Source organism: Neurospora tetraspora, assembly GCF_033439725.1.
Source record: "Neurospora tetraspora strain CBS 560.94 chromosome Unknown B0H65scaffold_6, whole genome shotgun sequence".
In the NCBI taxonomy this organism is placed as follows: Eukaryota; Fungi; Ascomycota; class Sordariomycetes; order Sordariales; family Sordariaceae; genus Neurospora; species Neurospora tetraspora.
This window is the reverse complement of record NW_026944388.1, coordinates 2,188,496-2,213,264: the sequence shown is the minus strand read 5'-3', so window position 1 is coordinate 2,213,264 and position 24,769 is coordinate 2,188,496. Positions and strand designations below refer to the sequence as shown.

The window sequence follows — 24,769 nt, the reverse complement described above, 5'->3', positions numbered from 1 at the left end:
CCATTCCGGAATGCTAGTGCCCTCGGTCGAGCCGAAGATATTTGCGTCTCCTAGCATCACTGGCCAGACTAACAATCCCACGATGGCGCCCGTCACTGATCCATTTCCTATACCTGGCTTGGAGGGCTTGATCTTGAGTGAGTTTTTCTACTCAGCTGGTTCAAAGTTGCAGTGCTACTCGTTCCTCTCACTCAGCACTGGCTCTTAGGGCCTTCCAAAATCACAGGCATCTAACAAAAACACCATACTAACTTCAACCAGAGAACTGTAGATTCTTCAGTAGCACAGACACCGGGTTATCTCTCATAATCGTCAAAGAAGCAGGCCAATTCAAAGCCGTGGTCCTACAGACCAAGGATAACTTCAGGGGCCCTCTTCTTGTCGAAACGGGACCGACCATTTACTGGGCTCTTCACTCATTGATGGTCAAGTCGGCAGAGTCCGTGCAAAACTACATCCAGACCAGCGGATTCTCTATCGTGCCCGGCGCCAGGGAAAAATCCAAGGCCTCCAAAGAACCTCACGACTTCAGTGACTCTGATCATGGGTCCGCCGATAACCAAGCACACGATGACCACTCAGACACCTCCAGGTCTACTTCTTGCACCTTGCCTTGCTGCATGTCTCCCGAGAAGAAGAAGAAGAAGGATAAAGGGAAAAATGCTGCCCGTAGCGGTAGAGAACTCAGAAGACCCAAGCAACGTGGAAGAACCCTCCGATGGCGTTCCGTCTCAAGTTCTCGTGAAGACAGCTACTCCCGTTCACGATCCCGGTCTCGCGGACGCTGTCGGTCAAGTTTGTCATCATCTGGTTCTGGATCCAGCTCCGAACGACCACGTTCAGGCTCAAGAAGCTCATCTTCATCCGGTCAACGCTCAACATTTCGCACTGACCTGAGACCTTTGACATACACCCGTCAGTCGGTCCCTGCGCCCTTACTACCCCATGTTAAGAGGCATAACATGCCATATCATAACCGTATGATGGGTGTGCCTGGTATTAAGCCCCCTCCTCTGCCACCTCCACCGCCGGGGTGGCCGCTCAGGAATATGGGGTTGAATGGTGGAATTGGGAATGGAGTGAGCCATGTGCCTCCTCCTCCCCCTCCTCCTCCTCCGCCGCCTCCTCCCCCAGCCGGTCTTGCTAGCATTGAATCTGGGAGAGCACCCTATGGGGCGTTGCAGCAACAATACGACCGTTTTCAGCCCCAGAATACGAGTTCTCATGGACAATCAATGAGGCCGACGGACCAGTACTTGGGGCCTAGTATTCGGCATGTGCAATTGCCGTCCCAGACACTTCCTACCACTACGGCTTTCCAGTCAGCACTGCCGGCTCTTTCAGCAATCGGTGATGCTGTACCTGGAAATTCTTCAAGGATAGATAGTCATCCGTCAAACACAGCTCAGTATCAGCATCATATACCGCCACCCCCACCACCTCCCCCGCCCTTTCCACGAATGTCTCGAGGAATCAGCCACTTCTACGGCTCTGTCCCTTGGCACGTCGGGGGATCCAATCCATACACCACCGTTGGAACCATTCCTCCTCCACCGCCACCTCCACCACCACCACCTCCTCCTCCTGCTTTCATTCATATACCTGCCTCTTGCTCAACCTCTTCCTCTTCCTCAGCAACAATCACCGTAACACCCAATGACTCTCCAGATCTACCACCTGTTGGATCCCCCCTTTCCCAAGGGACGTCTAGCACCGTCTCCTCATCCTCTTCTGCCCCTTCCGCCTCTTCCGCATCTTCTTCTCCCAATGCCAAACACAACTCCATCACCACCCCGTCCTCCTCTTCCCCATCCTCCAACAGCGATAAACATGGAGAGACTAAACCACCAGCCCTAATAACCATCATCTTCCCCTCCCACCTCGACCGCTCACAGCTCACGATCCTGCGATCTCTTCCCCACCTTACCGTGGCCTCGGTCCAAGCTGTTGTTGTTGATCATGTTTACAAGCACAAGTCTTCTTTGCGCTCTCTGGCTATTACCTCTAGTCGAGAGAAAGAGGAAAGGGAAGCGGAAGTACGGATCACCGCTGTCAGGGCTATCTTGTCTGGTTCTGGGTCTAGCGATGGGTGTGATGGGGTAAGTGGCCCAGCTGCGAGGGCAGGGGGAGCGGCCACTGGAGGGAATGGTGCGCAGGGAAGGGGGCACGGGAGGGGGAGGAAGGTGGTTGATATCAGTGGATTTGATGAACATACACCGGTGGGATTTCTGTTCGATCAAGACAAAATGGCCCGGTTTGAGGTGGAGGTGGTGGTCGAGCGCGGTGTTTCTATGTCCCCGTGGTCGGTTAGACCACCTGCTGCTACTTCTGGGGCTATGGGGATTAAACCAGGGCCAGAACTGATGCCTCCATATCCTGGACCGCTACCTCCACCTCCTCCGATACTCGGTAAACACCATGGGCAGCATCGTGGGAGCACATTGGGCACTATCCCGCCGCCGCCACCACCACCACCTCCTCCTCCTCCTCCTCCGCCATCGTCGCTGCCGATGATGCCGTTATCGATGAGGATGCAACATATCTCTCTTCTTCCTCCGCCACCACCACCACCACCACCGGGATTCGGTCCCCCTCTGCACAGATCAAACGCACCAATACCAAACTCGAGGCCATCGATGACAAGGCTGACGTCAATGAATGTGATACCACCAGCTCCGGTTCCCGGTAGGATGGGTGCTGGCAGTGATGACAGATGGAAGAGAAGCGAGAAGACATGGAGGCACCGCCATCCTCATGATCAGCATCATCGCCACAAGGATGTCAAAGGTGGTGGCGGTGGGCACCGGAGGGGTATTCGGAGGAAGGGTGGTAAGAGGGAGGAGTCTGAAGAAGATGAATCGGAGTGATTCACTACCTCTACCTACCTCTAGAGTGCTGAGGGATGGTTTTGCGAAAGGGGGCTGGCTTAGTGAAAGGTCGGGCTGTATGAATGAAAAGGGGAAGAGGCCAGTGTCTTCGTGATGGCTTATCATCTATCTACATGCTCTTTTTGGAGGTTCTCTTTCCTTTTGTTCCTTTATTTGACACTTCGGCTGTCTTGCCATCAGCTCTCGTTTGGCTGTCCCTGTTTCATCGATCTTGTTGTCTCTCTGTTTAGTTACGTTAAGGTTCTCACGACTCATTTTCTGACAGTCTTTTGGCTTTCTGTTGAATAATAAGCGAGGGGTTGGTGGTGTTTTGGCATGGTAAACCAAATCAAGTCATTGCCACCTAGCTAGAAGTGATGCTAGACCAATGAAGTGTGCATATTCTGTCTTAATTCCGTCTCTGTAATGGTTGTATGTCTGTGGCTGAGTTGAACGCCACACTCCCTCCCTGTGGGCTTCCAGATCTCAGAAGGAATTAGCCGTAATAACGCCGGTCTCGGAAAGAGACGGACTCGAATCGTTGATCACACACATGTCGTGCCACTCCTCAAGGTATGTATGTACTCGCACAGAAAATGGATGGTGGTACCTCGTCTTCGGGATCGCGGCTAGTTGCCTTACTGACGGTATATGTAGTGATACCTCCCTTCAAGTTCGCTGTTTACTGAGTAATGCATCGTGTTTCGACCTCGGTTCCAGCACCCGCATGGATGCCACGTTGTCTACTCAAGCGGGCGGCACGACAGATCTGTGGTCGTCTAGATGTGGATGGGTCACTGCATGGGCGTGGTGAGTCTTGTTTCTTTCAAGAGGTAACTGTTTTCATAATGTTTAATGGACGTTGTCACATGTTGAACAGTCTTTCTCGAACATGGCAGGGTGACTTTGTGTAGTACACTTATTTCGAGTCCAAATACTTCATGTTGTGTTGTGTTGTGTCTGGCTTCGGGGAGTGTTTGCGTGGTGAGTGTCTTGGATTTCATGGATATTAGGTCTGGTAGCAAGCAGCCCTTGATTCGATGCCTTACAACCTTAAACTTTCAACCTCGTGATGTCTTCACTTCGGGAATTTGAAGCCTTGGGGAGCAGACCCTTCAAGCCTTGTTATCGCCTGCTGATGACTGAAAGAATGGGTGGTCGTTGAAAGAAGCTCAGCAGTCGCGATCAGCAATGCAGTGTACTGTCGATCGTCTCTGCGTCGAGGCCTAGACTCTAGGCCCTAGACCAGCACCGTTCGGAACGACACAATCAGTGCTTTTCCTTGGGGGGATGACACATTCTTGGAGAGCACATGCATGCCGGGTTTTGGTTTGGAAGCCCGCCCAATACCTATCGTCGGATCATAAGATGGTAGCCTTCTGTGATTCCAAAGTGAGTCCAGAGTGATGCCTACCGATGGTGCCAGCCGGCCGCCCTTGCGCGCCCGTTTCTTCTGCCTGCTTGCCTTCCGCTCTCGCGTGGCCTCTCCCTTCTGCCTAGAGGTGCCCCGCGTCGTCCGAACTTCCTCGGGGGTATATAGGTTCTCTTTCCAGGCTACCTTCCCGTGGTTCGTTGGTGTAATGAGCAACATCCCCGAGGTGGAAATTCCACTTCGGTTACGGCCTTGAGGAAGATACCGGTTCGAGTCCGGTACGGACCACACATTTTTTTTCCTTTTTTGCTCTATTTGTCTTTTTGGCTGGCTAACGAGCGTTGGTCACAGATACTTCGGTATCGTGATGCGACATGACGAGGATGGTGGCACATCCATCTGCCAACGTGGCTTCGGCGTGTGAAACGTGGCAGAGCGGGACCCGTTATACGACGTATAGGTTGCCAAATGGGCTTCCCTCTCAGTAGTAAATTGAAGAGAGGTGTACTGCTTGGGCAGGTGGCTCTTGAGGGCTCAAGTGTTAGGTTGTGCGACCTGCGTCAATCACCATTGGGATACAAACGAGGCTGTCGTCGTCGAGGATCGTGGTCATGTGTGATCGGGCTGTCTTTTTTCGTGCGGTCTATTCTCGTCAACTCGCAAAAGCTCCTCGTGGCCTTTGTACACGTCCATGGCCCCTATTACCTTGGGCTACTCGATATATCCCGTGCTCCAAATATTCAACCCAACTTTAACCCCTTTCTCGACTGGCAAGCCAGCATGCCACACCTCATCCCATCCTCTGCCGGTACCATCCGACCGGAAGTTCTCCCAATAGACAGCATTGCCCGGAATGACTTTAAAGGTCACGCCCAAGTCGTCGGGGGTTTGTCCCTGTTCATCTCCCCTGTCGGCCGTTTTCTCGGGACATTCAACAAAAGTACACCATCTGGGATCCTTCCGCCTCTTCATCCTGGAAAACTCAGTCCCGCCGCCCACCATGCTACCATCACCGTCGTCGACCCAAACCATGAAGCTGCTGACACGGCCCCAGCCACCCCGGTTGGAGCTCCAGTCGAAGTGGTGGTTGTAGTGGCCGCCCTGGCGGTATCGCTGGGTGCGCAGCCTCTCGATGAAGACGTCGTCCCTCCAGCCTTGGATCTCGCGGGCGCGGTTCTCGATGCACCGTACACGATCGGTACGGGGGATCACGGCCACTTCGGAGTCGCGGACTGTGGTGTTGCGATGGGTTGTTTGGCCGCCATCGTTGGTGGTGGTGGAGGGTTCGAAGAGAGGTTCACTGTGGGTGTTAGTGACAGGTTCTTGGCAAAGTACCCCATATTGGCTTATAAAAGCTCGATATACCCACCTGATGTCAAGCAAATGATGTCGCTCGTCAAGACTTAGGAAGTTCTCGATGTAGAGGACCAGTGGTTCCCTTGAGTAGACATGAACCACAGGAGCGGGAGTGTGGGGCATGCATTGTAACGATGAGTTGCCTTCTAATGCGATTAGGTCCTCTTTAAGGTTGAGTTTGGAAAGCGGGATACGACGGAGTTGCGGGACCTGGCCGGGACATTGGTTCTGGTTTACACCGGAGAATAGAAGGTTGTTGATGGGGCTGTTAAAGACAATGAGAATGCCGATCAAAGCGACCGCATAAGACAACATTATGGCAAACCAATGCTTTTAAGTCCGTGCTTCAGTAATATGCATCTCTTAAACAGAGGCAGAACTTTGTGTTTTCGACTGGCGGGCTTGGCCGGTGATGAGATGATGGTTGTACCAATTTGCAAAAGTTGTGTATTAGAGAACCCTGAATTGCCTTGTTTGTGCCGTTGAGGGGAAGAGGCGCAGTCGAGTCAAGCTTCGATCCCAGGAACGCCGACGGCAAGTGGGGGTTCAATCCCCATTGATAGACAAGGGAGGCATGTTTCGACTTGAAACAGCGTCGCATCCAGGATAGTCGTTATTTCCGTCATGTTTTGCAAGGGATGTCGCGAGCCGAGGCATTGGGTTTCCAGAGAGTTTACAAGACAATTGTGATGAACTCTTGGTTGTCAAGACAGATGATATTGAGAGAGAAGAGCGAGAATCGAATGAGACAATCGTGAGGGAAGGAAGAAGGATAAGGAACAAAAGAGGGGGAGGGGTTGAAGTTGTAAACAGATCAACAGAGCCCATACCAGCCAATTTTGCCGCATGGTTGTACAATTGCCAGGCTATCCCTTCTTAGAGACTGTTTCATGTCACAATTTCAACAAAGCGAGGGCCCATTGGCCTAATGGCTAAGGCGTCAGATTTCGGCTCTGAAGATTGCGCGTTCGAGTCGCGTGTGGGTCGCTTCATTTTTTGCGTTTTTTCACTTTTTGTATCCCACTCCTCGGCAACACGCTGCATGGTGCACTTGGCATCTTTTCAACATGTTCCTCAAAACAACAACACTTGCACTCACAGCAGTGATAACGCTCCCTTCTCATCTTGTCTCTTGTGCCACGGGTGAGGCACAGTCTCTCTTGGCTGTTACAAGTCAAGGAATCCTTCGGCCGCCAAGTCGGCGACGGGCTGCGAACTCGATCCTTTTTCAAGTCCTGATCTTCGATGATTCTTCGATGCTCGTTTCGAAACGTTCTCTGTTCTCACAAACGCATAATGACAAGGGCCTGCTAAAGATCAGATTCGATGATACGCTGCCGATCTTTTCGTGACCACTCGGTGCCAAGCGAAGGACCCAGGTTCCTGGATTGAGCCTCCCGCCGTGCCGTAAGCCATTTCCCAAAAAGATTCGGGGACTCACCTCCGGACCGCGACGACATCCGCCTTCCCGACCGGCCGCTGACTGGTCACTTGGCCTCCTTTGATTACAGTCCCATTGCAGCAATCTGGCCGGTCATCGAATTGTTGCAGACGCGCGGGGTTGGCCTTAAACCGGAGTCAGCACCATCACATCCTCCGTGCCCGACAACACCCAAAACCATCACCAACTATGCCCGATGGAGCTGAACGGAGCAAGACGGCCTAAGCCCTTTGGAGAGACGGGTCGGCATCGAAGAATCCGGGGGTGGCACTCCTGCTGCTATGAGCACCTCCCCAGACTGGCTTCCTCTTGTCCATGCCCTAGAAGCTGACAAGGAGGACAGCCGCGACCATTATCCTCCCGCTGGCTAACTGGCTTGACTGGGTTTCAATGAGGGGATGCTCACCATGCGTTAGCCTCGTTTTCGCCTTCATTCCGCTCTTGCTCACATCCCCATCCGTAAACACCTCGTTCTTACCCCTGGATCATGGTGAGCACGAGGTGGCATACCATTCATTCCATGGGTCTGCGCTGGTATCCAACATCTTGGCTTCATCCATGTTACCCATCTCATACCGCCCTGCCCAAGTTGAGCGATGCAGTGATGCGTCTGGGACACGCCCATGGTGTAGAGCAGTTACATCCAAAGCCGCAATCTCGGACAGGGTTGCCGCCCCTTCCATCTACCGGAAGTTTTGCATTAGCACCCCTTTCCGGTCACCTCGACATCAATGCTTCTGCTTTAGGCCGTCTAGATGATGACCTTCTGAGCTGACCCCCATGTCCTCTAGTTCCTAGGAAGGTGGGCTCCCCTAGACCGTAGTGTATGTATATAGAGAGCCCATGGAACCCTCCATCATGGCCTTTTTCTTCATCCCCCTCGCGCACCAGTAGTGTGAAGTGGTCTCTTAGAATTCACTGTGCAAGATGAGGACTACCTCGGGCTTTCTCAGTGGCCTGGCGGCGGCGGCTTCGTGTAAGTAAATATTGACACAATGAGCCACTCATTCTGCTCAACGATACTGACATGACGATTCTCAGTGCTGTCGTCCACCTTCGCCCAAACCGCCCCTAACACCTTCACTCACCCTGGTACCGGCATTGTCTTCAACACATGGAGTGCTTCCACCGCCCAGACCCAAGGTGGCTTCACTCTTGGTATGGCTCTGCCGTCGAATGCTCTTACGACCGACGCGAGTGAATTCATCGGCTATCTGGTACGTCTTGGGAAAGGCAGAATAATTATCAAGTGTCCTCGTGTACTGACCTTTACGATCAGGAATGCTCCTCCGCCAAGAATGGTGCCAACAGCGGTTGGTGCGGTGTTTCTCTCAGGGGTGCCATGACCAACAATCTACTCATCACCGCCTGGCCCGCTGGCGGAGAAGTCTACACCAATCTCATGTTCGCCACGGGTTACGCCATGCCCAAGAACTACGCAGGCGACGCTAAGATCACCCAGATCGCGTCCAGCGTGAACGCTACCCACTTCACCCTTGTCTTCAGGTGCCAGAACTGCTTGTCATGGAACCAAGAAGGTGTCACCGGCGGCATTTCTACCAGCGCAAAGGGTGCCCAGTTCGGTTGGGTCCAGGCGTTCCCCTCTCCCGGCAACCCGACTTGCCCTACCCAGATTACTCTCAGTCAACACGACAACGGTATGGGTCAGTGGGGAGCTGCCTTCGACAGCAACATCGCCAACCCCTCTTATACTGCTTGGGCTGCCAAGGCCACCAAGACTGTTTCCGTTTCGTGCGCTGGTCCCTCCACGACCAGTGTGGTCTCAACTCCCGTTCCCACCGGCGTTTCCTTCGACTACATTGTCGTTGGTGGCGGTGCTGGTGGGATTCCCGTCGCTGACAAGCTCAGCGAGTCCGGAAAGAGCGTGCTGCTCATTGAGAAGGGCTTTGCTTCCACTGGTGAGCATGGCGGTACTCTGAAACCCGAGTGGCTGAACGGTACTTCCCTTACTCGCTTCGATGTCCCCGGTCTTTGCAACCAGATCTGGGTTGACTCTGACGGCATTGCCTGCTCCGATACCGATCAGATGGCTGGCTGCGTGCTTGGTGGTGGTACTGCCATCAACGCCGGTCTCTGGTACAAGCCCTACACCAAGGACTGGGATTACCTCTTCCCCACTGGCTGGAAGGCCAGCGATGTCGCCGGTGCTACCAGCAGAGCCCTCTCCCGCATTCCGGGTACCAGCACTCCTTCTCAGGATGGAAAGCGCTACCTTCAGCAGGGTTTCGAGGTTATTACCAGCGGCCTCAGGGCGGGCGGCTGGAAGGAGGTTGATGCCCTCAAGGACAACGACCAGAAGAACCGTACCTACGCCCACACCCCTTACATGTACATTGGTGGCCAGCGTGGTGGCCCTCTGGCGACTTACCTCGTCAGCGCCAAGAAGCGCAGCAACTTCAAGCTGTGGCTCAACACCGCTGTCAAGCGCGTCATCCGCGAGGGCGGCCACATCACCGGCGTCGAGGTCGAGGCCTTCCGCAACGGTGGCTACTCCGGTATCATCCCCGTGACCACCACCACTGGCCGCGTGATCCTCTCCGCCGGCACCTTCGGCAGCGCCAAGATCCTCCTCCGCTCCGGCATTGGCCCCAAGGACCAGCTCGAGGTGGTCAAGGCCTCCGCCGACGGCCCTACCATGATCAGCAACTCGTCCTGGATCAACCTCCCCGTCGGCCACAACCTGGACGACCACACCAACACCGACACCGTGATCCAGCACAACAACGTGACCTTCTACGACTTCTACGCGGCCTGGACCAACCCCAACACGACCGACAAGAACCTGTACCTGAACGGTCGCTCGGGAATCCTCGCCCAGGCCGCGCCCAACATCGGCCCCATGTTCTGGGAGGAGATCACGGGCGCCGACGGCATCGTCCGTCAGCTGCAGTGGACCTCCCGCGTCGAGGGCAGCTTCGACACCCCCAACGGCTACGCCATGACCATGAGCCAGTACCTCGGCCGCGGCGCCACCTCGCGCGGCCGCATGACCCTCAGCCCTACCCTCAACACCGTCGTCTCTGACGTTCCGTACCTCAAAGACGCCAACGACAAGGCAGCTGTGGTTCAGGGTATTGCTAACCTCCAGAAGGCTCTCGCCAACGTCAAGGGCCTCACTTGGGCTTACCCTAGTCCCGGCCAGACGGCCGCTGATTATGTTGATAAGGTAACCTAAGCTATTCTTTCCATTTCCTCTCCCTCTTTTTTTTTTCCTCCCCACTAACTCCTTCCCAGCAACCCGTAACCTACCAATCCCGCCGCTCCAACCACTGGATGGGCACCAACAAGATGGGCACCGACGACGGCCGCAGCAACGGCGGCACCTCGGTCGTCGACACCAACACGCGCGTCTGGGGCACCGACAACCTGTACGTGGTGGACGCCTCGATTTTCCCGGGCGTGCCCACCACCAACCCTACCGCCTACATCGTCGTCGCCGCCGAGCACGCCGCGGCCAAGATCCTCGCGCAACCCGCCAACGCGGCGGTTTCCAGGTGGGGCCAGTGCGGCGGGTTGACGTATAATGGCAGTCAGTTGTGCCAGGCGCCGTATACGTGCCAGAGGCAGAATGATTATTATTGGCAGTGTTTGTAGATGACAAAGGGGGGTGGGTGGTGGGAGAGAAGGGGGTTGTGGTGGGTGATTGATTGGTGGGATAGGTCTCGGTGATGGTGATGAAAGGTGTCTCGAGAGGAGACTTTTCGCTTCTTCTGTAAATACTTGACTTGATCGATGAACATAAATGACACACACGTACATATTACAATGCACTTACTTACCATTTTGTGCTCGTTAGTGTCTGTCTATTGTGATATTTAGAGCATGAAAACTTTACTAGCATTCGTGAAATCACCAAGTCCGAACGAACTTTGAACTCACAAACACGACAGTCACGGCACCACAGAAAGACAGAAAAGTATAAATCATAATCTTCATTCCCATACCATACCATTTCTCATCACAATCATCTCTCTATAACCGAACAATGCACTCGAAACTCCGCGCCGCGCAGGCTATACAAAGCTAAGTAAGGTAAACCCAACGCACGTCATCATAATCCATAAGACCAAAAGCAAAGCAAAGGAAAACAAAAACAAAACAAGCTAAACCCTCCTTTCTAAAAGAGAAACAAGACACAAGAAAAACAGCCATCATTTTTCGATGCTGCCCTTCCACAAGCCCTTCATACCCACAACACTACCCAGACACAACACACAAACACAGACAGACACATCTAAGATATGCTTCGCCATACCATACCAATACCGCTTTTTCCCAACCAACGAAGCAACCCCCCAAAATCAGACTTTTGTCTTTCTCCTGATTGATGCTCATTGCTGAAGATAAACAGGAATACCATAAACAGCAATAGCAGCCGCAGTGACATAGCGAAACCGACACGCTCCCCTCGCGCTGGCCACCGCTTCTACCAAACTCTTCTTCTTCCCGTTCTTCTCTTCACCATCTCCATATCCATCTCCCTCACACTCACCCTCCGTCGTTTCCCTCTTCTCACCTCCATCATCATCCCCCTTATCCAAACCCTTCCCCTTCCCCTTCCTTTTCTGTTTCTCCCTCTCCCTCCTCTCCTCCCCCTCACTAAAAACCCCCCTCCCCAAAAGTCCCCACTCCTCCAAAACCCTGCCCGTAAACCGATCAATATCCCGATCCGTAACATCCCACAGTGTCCCGACCACCGCCGGCGCGCCCGCCATCATGTAATTCCACGCCGGACCATAGACTTCGAACCCTTCGCCTGCCTCGTTCAGCTTGGCGGAGCTGCAGCCCATCAGCAGGACCGTGGCCTTGCAGCGCGGGGAAAGGCGGCGGATGGTGCGGCCGCGGATGTATTGGGCGCCGGAGCCGTGGCCGAAATATAACAAGATGTCGGAGTTGGTGAGCGCCGAGGCGAATTCGGACTCGGTGGGCGGGCGAGCGGTGATGGATGTCCATGATGAGGGGGAGGGGCCGAGGTGGGAGGTTAGGAGGGGGCTGAAGGTCTTTTGAGTGGTGAGGAGGTCGGAGGAGGGGTTGAGGATGTAGGTGCCTCTGACAGAAGAGGCGTGGTGGCCTTGGGGTTGGTGGGATGGTGATGTCCCAGTGGGAATGGTGTCGGCGTCCAACATTATTGAGTCGCCGTCTTCTTCCTTTGTTGGTTGAGCATGAGCAGGTCTAGGGGCCTTCATGTCTAGAATGGCGCGGCGAAGACAGCCTAGACTAGGCATGCGGGATACGGCTAGGTTTTGCAGGCACGGGAGAGACTCCCAGGGGAAGACGTGCAGAGCCTTGTCGAGCATGAGGATGGTGTGAGCGTGCTCGTCGCCGCCCCCGTCGAGTTCGTTGACAGCCGCGTGATAGGCGTGCAGGGCGTCTAGCATTTCGACGACCATGGAGTCAAAGTCGATCTCGTCGTAGGCGTTGCGCTCGCCGTGGAACTGGAGGATGTCGACAACGAAATAAAGGAGATCGGTGAGTTCCTCGTCGAGATCGACGTTCTGGCCGCCGGAAGTGGCAGTGGCATCGCCAAGACCGATGAAGAGTTCCAAGATGCGAGGATCAACGGTGACTTTCTCTGACCGCGGCTCCTGACCGCCGCCAGCATTCTTCCCGCGATGATGCACCTGTCTCCGGCTGGGAAGATACTTGTCCAACATGTTTTCGAATGTCGCCCCAAACTTGTTCATCAACTCCTTCCTCTTGCCGCCTTGAGTCTGGTGCTGGCTGAAAATACCCCTGAAGCCGCCGAGCCAGATCTGCTCAATGTTCGTCAACAGATCCTTCATGCGATTATCCAACGCCTCACGGTCTGCCCACCAAGCAGTCTTGGCGCCCTTCACAGAGAAGTCTCGGGCATCGTGGCAAGTTTCGTTGGCCAAGCGAATAATTTCCAGCAACTCAGCCCTTCCCTGCTGGTAGTTGAACACCTCATTGTCTGCGTCGCGCGAGCTGGCACGATCAAGGGGAAGTCGAAGAACGAAGGGTGTGCAACCTGCCTGTAGCTTGGTGATGCACAGATCGTGCTTGTTGTCGCTCAGTGAGATAGACACCACACTCCAAGGTTTGGGAATAATGTCGATGTAGTCTCTCTGGAACTTTTGCAGGTCCAGCGAGAAGCCCAGACTCATCCGACCAAGGGGCTCAACAGGCAAGTCCGTGAAATTAGGCCAGCTGTATGCATCAGTCTTGGGTCCGTTCTTCTCCAGCGTGAGAGCTTTGCGTTCTCTGCGCCACGTGAGGTTTCGGCCCAGCTCGACGGAATAGGCAGTGTGTCCAGAAGGGGTGGATGCCTTGGCCTTCCCAGATGATGCCGTAGCGGAAAGAAGGAGACCGACATTCTGCAGCATCACAGAGATCTTGTGAATGAGACTTGAGTCACCGCAGACTGTGGCCACGGCATGGGCCTCGAGAAGGGCTTGCTGCGCCTGGCGTAGATTATCCACATACTCCGCCTTTTCCTGATCTGTGGTATCCTTAGTGGCAACCCGCCTTCTCTCCTGAAGAACAGCTGGGTGACCTCCAGAAACCCTATCTTTTCCATGGGAATCAGAAACAGCAGGATATGAAATGGTGGAGTCGTGAATGACCGAAAACACCGGATCGTGGGCCATCTGCTCCATGCTCATGCCCAGCAGACAGGACGCCATGATGATCTGCTCATCCGAGATGATCGCAGACAGCGACTTCTTGGACCGCGTTTTGACTCCATCAAGCATCGCCAAAGCCGAATTCCAATCCTTCTTCGCCAGCTTCGCCGTTGCTTTTTGCACCATGATGGCCGCTCTGAGTTTCGAAAGCTGAGCATCCTCAACAGGCTGAGGGGAAGGAACAGGTGCCGCCGTCTTTGGTCTCGCCGCAAGCGCAGGTCTCGAATGTCCACTCTTCACCGCCTTCGACAGTTGTCTTACAGCCGCAGGTCCCTTGACTCCCTTCATGGCCGTCCCCTTCTCCTCATCCTCCGTCTTCTCCCCAGCAACCGGCACCGACGTAGCACTAACCTCCATCAACCCTTCCAAAATCGCCTCCGCCCTCCCAATCATCGCCTCGGCACCCTCAAAGCTCTTCAGATCCAAGCACATAGCCCCAATCTGGCAAGCCAGCACGGCCGAAGAATACGAATTGCTTTCCTCCGGTAGCAGATTAGCTGCCTCCTGCAACATCTCCATCGCCTTGGGGATGTTGGCCGCCTTGACGTACACCGAGCCCATCCAGGTCGCGCAGCCAGCTTTGAGAATCTCCGAGTTGGCGCTATTGGCGATCTTCTGTGCCTGCTCCGCGTAGTACATCGTCTCTTGGAACATACCCAGGTGTGCGTAGATGGAAGACAAGCGTAGAGTGTTTCGGTACAGAGTAAGGGCAAGTTTCCACGACTCTGGTCCCAGGTAAGGCGTCTCTTTGCCGGTGGCCGAAAGATCGCAAGTGGCGTCGTCGGTATTGAACATGGCTGAGTCATCGGTTGACGAACGGGCGGATGATTTCGCTGCTGCTAACTGTTGTTCTACCTTGACCCAGTCCTGAAAGATGCAGCGGACGCTCTCTCTAGCATAGACCAGGGCATGGTGAGATTCACCGCGTTCCTGAGTAACGAGAGAGTGAAGGTAGGAAGCATAGGCTACCAGATATTTCCGCCGAGCACGGGAGACCTTTCCTGGAACAGCTTCAGCCTCGACTGCAGCCCGGGCCTGAGAGAGATGGTATTCTGCTTGAGTGAGATCACCAACGGCGATGAAGTGTTCCGTCCACGAGAGGTGGAAAGTGGCAACCGCGTCACCGGGTAAGTCAGCTTGCTTCTTCAGATACTGTAGTGTCTCGGCGAAAGTCTGTTCAGCTTTGATGGACTGGCCGAGATTGGTGTATTGCAGAGCCATCGTTGAGGCATGCTGAATAATGTCTTCCAGCCTGGGGCCGTCTGCTAGTTTGGCGATATCCGCCGTCAGTTCCAGGACCATAGCTACCATGTTATCGTGACCGCTCAACCGCAGAAAGTCGGCCATAGCCTGCAGATGATCCAAAAGACCAGGGATATCGTCGATTGATCGCTCCACATCCGTTTTGGTTTGGCAAGACTTGACGATCGACTTCCACGTCTCAAGGCATCGTTGAACCGCTCCAAGATCAGAGTAACCATCCGACAATGCTGTGATAGAGTGATAGAATGCTCCCATATGCGGCACAAAGCGGGCTAATCCAGCATCCTCACCAAGGTTATCCGGTTCCACCTGCGTAGCATCCCTAGTGATAGCAAGCAACTCGGGTACCTTCCGCTGGTTCCCAATGGCAGAGCTCAGGAGCGCCAAAAGCACTCTGAGTCTTCGTATGGGATACCGTGTCGGGATATAGATGCGGAGCAAGGCATCCACAACAGGGTGCTCGAGAGTAATCTCTTCCTCCCTCTTTCTCCCACTCATGGTTGGATTGCCACCCAGCAGAATGTAGTGCAACCGGTGTTCGAGTCCGGCAGATTGTTCGGCTTCTGGTAGATCCACCGTCCAATCCATGAAGACATGCTCCATCTTCGCGATAGCAACCAGAGCACGGGACAGAGTCTCGGCCTTCTCGTCCCTTTGCCACACGATGAGCGGCGAATCTGTCGCTAGTGCGCCAGCAACGCTTCCGAGGATACCATCATCCAACATGCTCGTTCTAATTGTCTGTAGCGCGGCGAGAGCCTGCTCATTCCTGCCCAATGTCCGAGCCAGCTCGGCCATCCGCTCCAACTTCAGGATGAGCTGCGCCTTGTCTTTCTCTGCTGCCGATCTGTGTTTCACGCAATCGATCGAGCGACGGAGAGCTCGTAAGGGCGCCACATCCTTGGGTCCGGTAGATTGTTGTCGTAATACATTGTACTGTAGATAGTAAAAGTGTGAAATCTTGACATGGTACATGCTCTGCGAGCCAGCAGCACCCATGTCCCCTATGTATTCCAAGAGCAAAAGACAATCATTGAGAAGCGAATCCATAAAATCCCAGGCCAGCCTCTTCTCTTCGAGGCGGGTCTTGACGATGATGAATGATGAGTCGAGGGTATGCTGTATAGACTGTAGGAGTAGTTGACGGCGCTGTTCGTATCTGAGGTAGTCCTTGGTGCTGCTCTTGGGCTCCGGGGGTTTACCGAGCCATCGTAAACAGAAACGAGGACATTGGAGGACAAATGATTCTAGAGATTCTCGGCAATTGGAAGTAAAATCAGCAAACCCATCACTTTCCTTTTTCAGCAGGGCAAGAAGAAGCTTCATCGCTGCCCTCCTGACGGAGCAGACATTATTGAGCAGCTCGTCGAGGTCGCTGGAATCACCCCGCAGGGGACCTGAGAGACCAGCAACTACCTCCTCGAGAAGCTGGTTATCATGACAGTACTTTACCGGGTCCTTGAGCTGGAGGGACAATAGTTGCGCTGAGATGGAGCATATCTTGGCGACAGAGTCCACCTTTGGATCGACCCCTTCCTTGAGCTTCGTCGCCCAAGAAACCGCATCTGCCAACTTTCCCGCCTCTCGTGCCAGAACCGCCAAAACCTGGTAAATCTGAGAAAGAGGTGTCCGTGAAGCTTCAGAGAGTTGTGCTCCGTAAGTATCGAGCTGAGAGCGAACCCTGGTGAAGACTGAGAGGCAAGTAGCATAAGAAGAGCGCTCACTCTCCTGGCTCCGACGCACGAAGGCGCCCATGTACCGAGATAGAGGCATGATGATTTCCTTTTCCGCATCACCCTTATGTTTGGCCAACTTCCACCATTGTATTCTCGTCTCCAAAGCAAAGGCCTGCAGCTCGATGGCGGATACCGGGGAGATACTAAGCCGCGGTTCTATGCTGAGCGTGTCGTCCTTGCTGGCAGCACTTGGGGTCAACGATATCATGCATTGTGCCAGAGTTTCCATCTGGCGGGCAATCTTGGCAACATCGGCGCCCTTATCAGTCGCTGACCGTAGGAGGAGGGCAGTTGGTGATGAGCTATGGTCCTGGCGTAGGAGTGGGATGATGGCTTCGATCGCATTTGGCTTTTTGTTCGCAGAAAGGAGGCGCAATGCCTGTATTTGTGTTGTAATGACGAGAGCAAGGGCTGGCCCCGAGGATTTCACCTGGCCAAAATCGAGTATCTCCGCATATACTTGCGCTGCCGTCTTGGGTGGTTCGGTAGCAGTCGTCTTAGTCGGCTTCTTTATTGTCGTCGAACTGGACGATGTCTCCAGTCTCTTCTTCAAGATACGCAGTTCCTTGAGAGCTTGATCGTGTAGTCCTAGTGTAATCAACCTGGCGATTAGAGAAGACATGCCGGTCTCGAGTTGTAGCTCCGGGAGCGTGAGCTTGCTGGACGTGTGTAACTGGCGCAGGGCGCCCAAAGCAACGCGAGCACATTCGACCGTGGCGAGGAGGTTCGTGTCATGCTTCGGGGCTTTGGCTGGCGAAAGGGAGCGCTTCGAGAGGGCCGGAGAAGTGGTGACCCTGTTAAGGGCGCGAGGCTGTAGGGGGGATAGTGGTGTCGAGTTTGTAGAGCTACATCGTTGAAGCGGGTTTCTCGTCGTGGCTGACCTTAACAATTCCTCCTCTTGGGGCGCTGGCCGCTTGGTGGGCGTTGGGGGTCTCGCAGTAGTTGCTGGGTTCTTTGCATACTCGCTCAGGGCGCGAAGGGTTCCGTTGACAACATGGGTGGCCAATGTTGCCTTTTCCTTGGGCGAGAGTCCATCATCTTTCTTTGCTGCGGCGGCGGCCTTGGTGGTCGTGTTGTTTGCTCTCGATCGCGGTCTCGTTGTTGGTGCTGTCTTTGTTGTTGTTTCGGTCGCGGCCGTGGCATCGTCTTTGGGTAAGAGGAGGCTCTTGAGAAGAGCTGTGATGGTAGGCGTACATGTTGTCACCGAAGAGACGGCGCTGCGCACGGCGTCAGCTTGCGAATGTATCGTATCCATGAAGCTGTCGTAATGTAGAGAAAGAGGGTCTAATGGGCTGATTCCTAATCATGTCATCGCCTATAACGTAGGACTAGGGACACCAAAAGACGGGAAAAGAGTGTAGTGCATGAAGGATGGTTGGATCGTATGCTGTGTAAATGGAAGTGGAAGCAAACGGTAAGGTAAGGTGGATCGCGAATTGGTGTCCAAGAATGGAGCTACTCCCCCGGCCACGAGTCCGGATACCAACGACGGGGAAGAACCCTTGTTGGCGGGATGTTGACTTGGTCGCAACAAAGATTCAACGAGTTGCCCGGGCAACTGCAATACAAGGACGGCAAGGTACGAAGGGTACGTACCTCGCTGCTGAAGACAGGACGCCGGCGACGTGGGGCGCATTGGCCAGCCAGAATGACAGAAAGACCCCACCTTTGCCTGCCGTGCGGGACGTCACTTCTGGGATTTTGGTGCAGTGTCAATGCAACTGCAGTGAACTTTTGCCGAAGAACGAAGCTTCGAGTCTTCTCACTTTCTCTTCAGTTTCTCTTCAGCAACACTTGACTTGGACAGCTGCCGCGATCCGTCTGAATCCTACTCGAGCTTCAACAGCCACCCTCTTCCAATCCAAGACAACTCGACATTTTCGAATCGCTGCCATGCACCGAACTGCTCTTCCTCAGCGCCTTGGGCGCAATGCGCATGCGGCCTTGCTCCGTCGTCAAGTTCCCTCGACAGTTCTTCGAGCTTCGTTTTCGACCTCGATCCGCGCTGCGAGCGGCGCCCCGGATGTAATCGTCCCTAGAGTCGCCAAAGTGTCCTTTTGGAAGTCGCTGGTTCCCAAGTTTCTGCGATTCGGCGATGACTCCATCCACCACACCAAGATGCCGAAATCGAACGAGTGGAACCCGGCCACCTTTTTTATCATCATTTTTCTAATGATTGGATCCATGGCTATCCAGATGATTTCTCTCAAGAAGGACTTTGCCGCCTTTTCGCGCCAGGCCGATGTGAGAATTAATACCCTGCGCGAGGTGGTCGAGAGGATACAGAAGGGAGAAGAGGTGGATGTTGAGAAGGTGCTGGGCACTGGTGATCCGGAGAAGGAGGCTGCTTGGGATGAAGGTACGTCAAAATCAGATGAAACTGCGATACGGAGAAGACCGGCTGACATCATGATCCCATAACAGTCCTCAAGGAAATCGAGCGCGAAGAAATCATGCACAAGGCAAAGCAACAAAAGGCAGCGAAACTTGCCCAGCAAGCCAAGCCAGAGCCTGCAAAGGAACAACCCCAAACGCAGACCCAGACCGAAACGGAGACAACGCCCAAGATTTCTCCCGCAGCCCTCAAGGGTGCCTTCTTCTAAGATGACAGCACGTCTATTATTCTATTAAAGACGGGCGCTCGTTAGGGGACCCGCTCGTAAACGCCGTACCAATGGGCACCTCGGTCACCATGGCTCCATTGTTATAACTTTTGAGCTCCTCCACGAGCGCCGGTAATAGCTTTTCAGTAGCCATCTCCACTCTAACCCCATGAAAACCGGCCATTTTAGGGTCCAGATCTTCAAAGAACATCTCTTCGCGCCTCACACCACCGATGCTCACAATGGCAATTGGCATTCCCCGGAGTTTAGCCCGCTGTGCCAACCGCCAGGCCGAGTAGGTCGCCAGGGAGGTGCCCAGGATGAGCATTCGTCCGGCATTGTCGATGGCATTTTCCGCGTCTCGCTTGACCTCGGCACTTATACTCTCTCCAAACATGATCACCGCCGGCTTGAGAACTCCCGCAGTGCTGGACGGTATCCAGGCGCCATCTGCGTCAATCTCCACCCGTGTCTTGGTACCATCTCCGAGGCGCGGCGGCTCCTTCAAACATGACGGGCATGCTGGGTAACGAAACGTGGTGTAAGGTGCCTCGGCCAGATCCACATCGCCATCCGGGTTCATCTTGATCCCCCTCTTGTTCCGTTCCTCGATATCCTCCGTCTCCAGGGCTCCCGACGCCAGCGCCTCGCGAAGGAAATCGGCCCAGATGGGGTTGAGCCTGGCCAGTGTGGTCTGATACTCGTCTCGAGGGAACTGGTTCTTGCACGATGTACAAACAACCGAGGCTAGACTCCCGTGCAATTCGACGGTTCGTATTTCCGGATGGCTCATCTTGTGGAAGGAATCCACGTTCTGCGTGATCACGCCCGTGATGCTCTTGTTGCTGTTCTGGTCGCCGCCGCCACTGCTGTAGCGCTGGGCGAGCAGGTCCCCCAGGTCCCGGATCGCGTGGTGTCCCGGGTTCGGGCCGGCCCGTCCCAGACCCCTCCATCCGATGTAGCTCCGTGCCCAGTATCGCTGGCGCGTCTCGTGACTGGTGAGGAACTCGTGGTGGAAAATGGGCTTGTAATTCTTGTTAACCCGGTAAGTGCCGTTGACGCCGCGGTAGTCGGCTAAGCCGCTGGCCACGGAAAGGCCGGCGCCGGTGAGGATGACAGTTCGGTCGGGTAACCCGGACGGCGGGGGGGTGGTGAGGAATGACTTGAGAGCAGCGACGGCGCCGGGGAGGGTCGTGGCAGTGGCAGGAATAATGGTGGTCGGGGGAGGAAGCTCCCGGTAGGGAATCCGCATTCGGAGGGTGCCGGCTGCTGTTGTCGCAAGGGAGGACATATTTGATGTTCTGTTGGATTTTTCGGATCCGAAAATGGTAGTATTAGTTGTTAGGGGTCACGAGGCGGCGCGCGCCGCTTTTTACAAATGTCAAGTCTTCCGAGTCATGTTGGTTGTTGTGAAGTTTGTCTCCAGATGCAGAATCGTAGTGGCAGTTGGAGAGATCGGTTCAGTGCTGTCACCGAATAAGGTCTGAGGAGCTTGGACCACCTTGGCATTTGGATGCTTTACGGATCAAGGGACATTGTTTACTCACCCCTTTCGAAGAAAGATGGTCATTGACAACTAACGGATTATCTTTGAACATGATAAAATCACCATTGAAGCTTTCCACACAGTCTTCTAATTGCAACACTTTGATTGAAGAGGCGTGCCTATCCTGTGTTCCTGTTGAGCATTACGGGATCCTGTCCCGCCCCTCGCTTGGTGGGTGGCTGGGTTCCTATCTACATAAGACGCTAATCTGGCGCTGATTTTCAACAAAGTCGTATGGTCTAATGGTTATGATTTCTCGTTCACATTAGTTGAATCTGATCCGAGAAGGTTCTGGGTTCGATCCCCAGTACGACTAGTTTTTTGACTTTTTTCCCGAACCCAGCTTTAAAAATCCACCTGTTCTTCTTTCTTTTTAGCAGTTCTGTTTTGTTTTCTTTTTCTCGGGCGTTGAAACTAATGGCGTCCATAAATGTGATTAGGAGAAAGCTCCAACTAAACCTGGAAGCTTCAAATCGACCTTTATTAGTTTAGTGAAGATTCGAAAGCTCTGTTTACTTCGTTGAACACATGCATTTGCGCAACTACTAGTTTGTAACATAACATTGTTGCGCGGCATGGTGCTGTGTCAACATGATGGATCAACACTCAATGCGTGTCTCCTGAACCCCTTTTCGAGTTTGTTTGTATGCAGTGTCCCATATGGTTCCAGCGAATACATGATGCCTCACCCTTTGATTTCAGACAGCTATGCGAAGATACTGGACAAGCTCCTGAATGGCTGCCATTCGCACAATGCAATAAGCACACCAGACCGGCCAAACGGTTGGATCTCATCCATTGTCAGATGCGAGCGGACTTGAACCTTCAGGTCCAATTGGCGATGGCGTGTGAATGGTCCATCGAACGTTGGAACACGGAGGGGCAGTGGGGAAGTGGACCGGATAAAGAGCGAGCTTGCTGCCCTGGAACATGCGCCGAAGCCAAGCTGAACAGGGACGGGTCCCCGCCGACTCAGCCGCGCCAGCCCGGGATGGCCTAGTCAGTTTAGCAGTCAACCGACAGTCGCTGCAGGCAGGGCCAAGTATCGGTCAAGTACCCGCCTCTCTAACCTCCTGGTTTATTACTGGCAGGTACCCCATCGGCCGGTATCGATTCCCAAACCACCAAACAAAACAACTCCCCCCTATCTCAGCTCTACAGTAATCCATAATCGAGTCCAAGTCTCTGGACCCAACACTGCTCATTATTCCCTTATTCATACCAGCTACCAGCTAGCAGCTTACTGCCTTAATTCCTCCCGATGTCCGGCCGTTTCGTCAGAGCGTCGAAGTATCGTATGTCGATCCCCCGTCTTTCTCCCCGAGTCCCGTTAGCACACCAGCTGGACGGATAGCTCCAGAGGTAGCGCCGTATCCACGATAGGAGTCGCGACGAGCTTGAGAGAGACTGACACGATAGCCGCGACTGCTAGGACACGTCTTCGGCAAGCCCACGCGCAAGGAGTTCTGCTATGACAACCTCCGCATCAGTCACAATGCCTGGGACACCAACCTCATAAAGGTACCTACTTATACACTACGCTCCTCTCCACCACTTGCGCCCTATCGATAGCCTCCGTAGTCGTTATACTGACCTTATATCGTCTACACCTAGGCCAACCCCGAGTACCTGGCCGTGAACTGGGAGTCGAGCGGTGGTGGCGCCTTCGCCGTCATCCCCCTCAACGAGCGCGGCAAGCTTCCCGACCAAATACCGCTGTTCCGTGGCCACACCGCCGCCGTCCTCGACACTGACTGGTACGCTCTTACACATGCGCTACAACGACCCGACAAGATAATCTGACCTAAGCTCCTCTTAGGAACCCCTTCAACGACCGCTTGATCGCCTCTGCCTCGGACGATGGAAAGGTGTTTATCTGGCAGGTCCCCGAGAACTTCACCCTCTACACAGACGCCGAAGAGCCAGCCGATGTCTCACCCGTCAGCAAGCTCTCTGGTCACACGAGGTATGATCTACACCCAAAGTAATATCCAGAAGGTTTGTGCTCACACAAATACAGAAAGGTCGGCCATGTCCTCTTCAACCCCGCCGCCGAAAACATCCTCGCCTCGACCTCTGGCGACCTGACGGTCAAGTTCTGGGATGTCGAGACCGGCCAAGCCCCCATCGCCCTCAAGCACCCCGACATTGTGCAGTCTCTGTCGTGGAGCGCCAACGGTACCATGCTTGTCACCACCTCTCGCGACAAGAAGCTGCGCGTGTGGGATGTGCGCCAGCAGTCCGCAGTCCACGAATACCAGGGCCACGAGGGCGCCAAGAACAGTCGCGCTGTGTGGCTGGGTGAACACAACCGTATCGCTACCACTGGTTTCTCCAGGATGAGTGACCGTCAGGTTGCCCTGTGGGAGCCTGGCAGGCAGGACCCCATCGGTGGTTTCAGCTCGCTCGACTCCATCTCTGGTGTCTGCATGCCTTTCTGGGGTAAGTCACTGCTTGAATTGCTGCTCTTGTATGCGCCGAAGCTAACTGTGGTTGCGTAGATGACGGCTCTAACTGCCTGTACCTTGCTGGCAAGGGGTAAGTTTGGCGCAACCCAAGATAGACACGATAGTATGCTAACGTTCGCAGTGACGGCAACATCCGTTATTTCGAGTATGAGAACGACAAGTTGGAGTTCCTGGCCGAGTACAAGTCCGGCGACCCCCAGAGAGGTATCGCTTTCGTGCCTCGCCGTGGTGTCAACGTCCACGAGAACGAAATCATGAGGGCCTACAAGACCGTCAACGATCAGTACATCGAGCCCGTCTCCTTCACCGTTCCCCGTCGTGCCGAGACCTTCCAGTCCGATATCTACCCCCCTGCGACCGGCCTCAAGCCCGCTGTGTCCGCCAAGGAGTGGTTCGACGGCAAGGACGGCATCCCGGCCAAGATCGACATGGAGAGCATCTACGAGGGTACCGCACCCAGGGAGGTTCCCGCTGATTACAAGCCTCCTACTGCCTTCTCGTCTCCTGCCCAGGCCCCCGTGCCCAAGAGGGAGTCCACGCCCCCATCTGCTGCCCGCGCGCCCCCGCCGAGCGTGTCGGACCAGAAGGCCTCCATGTCCGCTATTGCGAACAAGTTCCAGGATAACGAGGACGCCGAGCCAAGTGAGGGCGAGTCCTCTCCCTTCGAGGAGGTTCCGCGCCCCGCTCCTAGAGCCGCCGCCCCGGTTCCCGTGCGAACATCTCTCCCTCCCGCTACCCCAGTCCAGAAGCTTGCCTCGCCCGTCAGGACCACCACCGCCGCCGCCCCTGCGCCTGCTCCTGCCACATCCTTCCCTGCTGCCGCTGCCGCTTCCTCGGCCGTGGGATCTGTCGAGGCCTCTCTTGCCCAGATCACGCAGCTCCTTGAGCAGCAGAGCAGGGTCATTGGTGCCCAGAGCGACAAGATCCAGGCCCAGAGTCAGATCATCAGCCATCTCGCCACCGAGGTCGAGACCCTCAAGAAGAGGGTCGGACCCGGCCCGCAGGATCAGAGCGAGAGAATCAGACAGTTGGAACTGGAGCTCGAGGCTGCTAGGTCGTAGGCGTCAGAGTTTTGAGAGTTTTGGTCCAAAGTTTCTACGTCTCTCTCTCTCACTGGGTTATACTGCCAGACCAAGTCCTTGAACATACGTCCTTTCTCACCGATTTATAATGAAAGTCAATGTTGGGGTAAGTAATTGTTGGACACGTATGGATGATTGGAACGACGATGATAGCTTCAAATGGGGAATGAAACGAAAAAGCAAGCAAGCAAGCAAGCAAGCAAGCAAGCAAGCAAGCAAGCAAGCAAGCAAGCAACTTGAAGAAGAAGAAAGAAGGAAAGCATAGCCAAGGCAAGCAAGGGAAAGCGTTCAATTGGTGTCTATGGAGTATAGTAACTAGTTTTTCAACTTGTTCATGCTGTATAATGTTAGTGTGAGCTCCTCCTCCCTC

At 54.4% G+C, this 24,769-nt stretch overlaps 9 protein-coding genes and 2 non-coding genes across 11 annotated transcripts; 7 read left to right on the top strand and 4 right to left on the bottom strand.

Annotated features, from left to right (window-relative positions):
* Positions 1-82: 82 nt before the first annotated feature.
* Positions 83-2,083, top strand: B0H65DRAFT_510688 (uncharacterized protein; the record flags this gene model as incomplete). The annotated part of the gene is given in 6 exon segments (XM_062828423.1): positions 83-137; positions 262-592; positions 899-1,252; positions 1,268-1,386; positions 1,405-1,937; positions 2,009-2,083. The coding sequence occupies 6 exon segments, from the start codon at positions 83-85 to the stop codon at positions 2,081-2,083; spliced, it is 1,467 nt and encodes a 488-aa protein (XP_062679515.1).
* A 2,867-nt stretch (positions 2,084-4,950) lies between these two features.
* Positions 4,951-5,910, bottom strand: B0H65DRAFT_510687 (uncharacterized protein; the record flags this gene model as incomplete). Its single annotated transcript, XM_062828422.1, has 2 exons — positions 4,951-5,539; positions 5,609-5,910. The coding sequence occupies 2 exons, from the start codon at positions 5,908-5,910 to the stop codon at positions 4,951-4,953; spliced, it is 891 nt and encodes a 296-aa protein (XP_062679514.1).
* Positions 5,911-6,025: 115 nt separating this feature from the next.
* On the bottom strand, positions 6,026-6,576 carry B0H65DRAFT_263695 (uncharacterized protein). Its single transcript, XM_062822658.1, has one exon. It carries the CDS (start codon positions 6,421-6,423, stop codon positions 6,142-6,144), a length of 282 nt encoding a protein of 93 aa, XP_062679513.1. The 5' UTR covers positions 6,424-6,576; the 3' UTR covers positions 6,026-6,141.
* Positions 6,510-6,582, top strand: B0H65DRAFT_t365. Its single transcript has one exon. It is a non-coding gene; the product is annotated as a tRNA-Arg (tRNA).
* B0H65DRAFT_263712 (uncharacterized protein) lies at positions 6,578-7,239 on the top strand. Its single transcript, XM_062822660.1, has 2 exons — positions 6,578-7,002; positions 7,107-7,239. The coding sequence occupies exon 1, from the start codon at positions 6,663-6,665 to the stop codon at positions 6,945-6,947; it is 285 nt and encodes a 94-aa protein (XP_062679512.1). The 5' UTR covers positions 6,578-6,662; the 3' UTR covers positions 6,948-7,002; positions 7,107-7,239.
* Positions 7,240-7,879: 640 nt separating this feature from the next.
* B0H65DRAFT_263706 (uncharacterized protein) lies at positions 7,880-10,668 on the top strand. The gene is made up of 4 exons (XM_062822659.1): positions 7,880-8,012; positions 8,078-8,253; positions 8,316-10,223; positions 10,292-10,668. Exons 1-4 carry the CDS (start codon positions 7,964-7,966, stop codon positions 10,649-10,651), a joined length of 2,493 nt encoding a protein of 830 aa, XP_062679511.1. The 5' UTR covers positions 7,880-7,963; the 3' UTR covers positions 10,652-10,668.
* Positions 10,669-10,991: 323 nt separating this feature from the next.
* On the bottom strand, positions 10,992-18,236 carry B0H65DRAFT_498335 (peptidase family C50-domain-containing protein). Its single transcript, XM_062827810.1, has 2 exons — positions 11,665-18,236; positions 10,992-11,607 (listed from the first exon to the last, which is right to left on the bottom strand). Exons 1-2 carry the CDS (start codon positions 17,953-17,955, stop codon positions 11,389-11,391), a joined length of 6,510 nt encoding a protein of 2,169 aa, XP_062679510.1. The 5' UTR covers positions 17,956-18,236; the 3' UTR covers positions 10,992-11,388.
* Positions 18,237-18,593: 357 nt separating this feature from the next.
* On the top strand, positions 18,594-19,303 carry B0H65DRAFT_431156 (uncharacterized protein; the record flags this gene model as incomplete). The annotated part of the gene is made up of 2 exons (XM_062824928.1): positions 18,594-19,059; positions 19,125-19,303. 2 exons carry the CDS (start codon positions 18,594-18,596, stop codon positions 19,301-19,303), a joined length of 645 nt encoding a protein of 214 aa, XP_062679509.1.
* Positions 19,221-20,850, bottom strand: B0H65DRAFT_263675 (DHS-like NAD/FAD-binding domain-containing protein). The gene has a single exon (XM_062822657.1). It carries the CDS (start codon positions 20,592-20,594, stop codon positions 19,320-19,322), a length of 1,275 nt encoding a protein of 424 aa, XP_062679508.1. The 5' UTR covers positions 20,595-20,850; the 3' UTR covers positions 19,221-19,319.
* A 227-nt stretch (positions 20,851-21,077) lies between these two features.
* Positions 21,078-21,165, top strand: B0H65DRAFT_t366. Its single transcript has one exon. It is a non-coding gene; the product is annotated as a tRNA-Val (tRNA).
* A 560-nt stretch (positions 21,166-21,725) lies between these two features.
* B0H65DRAFT_472847 (uncharacterized protein) lies at positions 21,726-24,683 on the top strand. Its single transcript, XM_062827166.1, has 7 exons — positions 21,726-22,144; positions 22,282-22,370; positions 22,464-22,606; positions 22,669-22,815; positions 22,870-23,291; positions 23,351-23,387; positions 23,439-24,683. The coding sequence occupies exons 1-7, from the start codon at positions 22,111-22,113 to the stop codon at positions 24,376-24,378; spliced, it is 1,812 nt and encodes a 603-aa protein (XP_062679507.1). The 5' UTR covers positions 21,726-22,110; the 3' UTR covers positions 24,379-24,683.
* Positions 24,684-24,769: the final 86 nt, after the last annotated feature.

Excerpts from the sequence above, each read along its gene's own strand:
- B0H65DRAFT_263695 (XM_062822658.1), bottom strand. The coding sequence starts at position 6,423 with ATGGGCTCTGTTGATCTGTTTACAACTTCAACCCCTCCCCCTCTTTTG.
- B0H65DRAFT_263712 (XM_062822660.1), top strand. The coding sequence starts at position 6,663 with ATGTTCCTCAAAACAACAACACTTGCACTCACAGCAGTGATAACGCTC.
- B0H65DRAFT_263706 (XM_062822659.1), top strand. The coding sequence starts at position 7,964 with ATGAGGACTACCTCGGGCTTTCTCAGTGGCCTGGCGGCGGCGGCTTCG. Across the intron at positions 8,013-8,077 it reads CCTGGCGGCGGCGGCTTCGT|TGCTGTCGTCCACCTTCGCC; the intron begins GTAAGTAAATAT and ends GACGATTCTCAG. Across the intron at positions 10,224-10,291 it reads CCGCTGATTATGTTGATAAG|CAACCCGTAACCTACCAATC; the intron begins GTAACCTAAGCT and ends ACTCCTTCCCAG.
- B0H65DRAFT_498335 (XM_062827810.1), bottom strand. The coding sequence starts at position 17,955 with ATGGATACGATACATTCGCAAGCTGACGCCGTGCGCAGCGCCGTCTCT. Across the intron at positions 11,608-11,664 it reads GGGGACTTTTGGGGAGGGGG|GGGAAGGGTTTGGATAAGGG; the intron begins GTTTTTAGTGAG and ends AGGAAGGGGAAG.
- B0H65DRAFT_263675 (XM_062822657.1), bottom strand. The coding sequence starts at position 20,594 with ATGTCCTCCCTTGCGACAACAGCAGCCGGCACCCTCCGAATGCGGATT.
- B0H65DRAFT_472847 (XM_062827166.1), top strand. The coding sequence starts at position 22,111 with ATGTCCGGCCGTTTCGTCAGAGCGTCGAAGTATC. Across the intron at positions 22,816-22,869 it reads AAGCTCTCTGGTCACACGAG|AAAGGTCGGCCATGTCCTCT; the intron begins GTATGATCTACA and ends ACACAAATACAG. Across the intron at positions 23,292-23,350 it reads TGTCTGCATGCCTTTCTGGG|ATGACGGCTCTAACTGCCTG; the intron begins GTAAGTCACTGC and ends GTGGTTGCGTAG.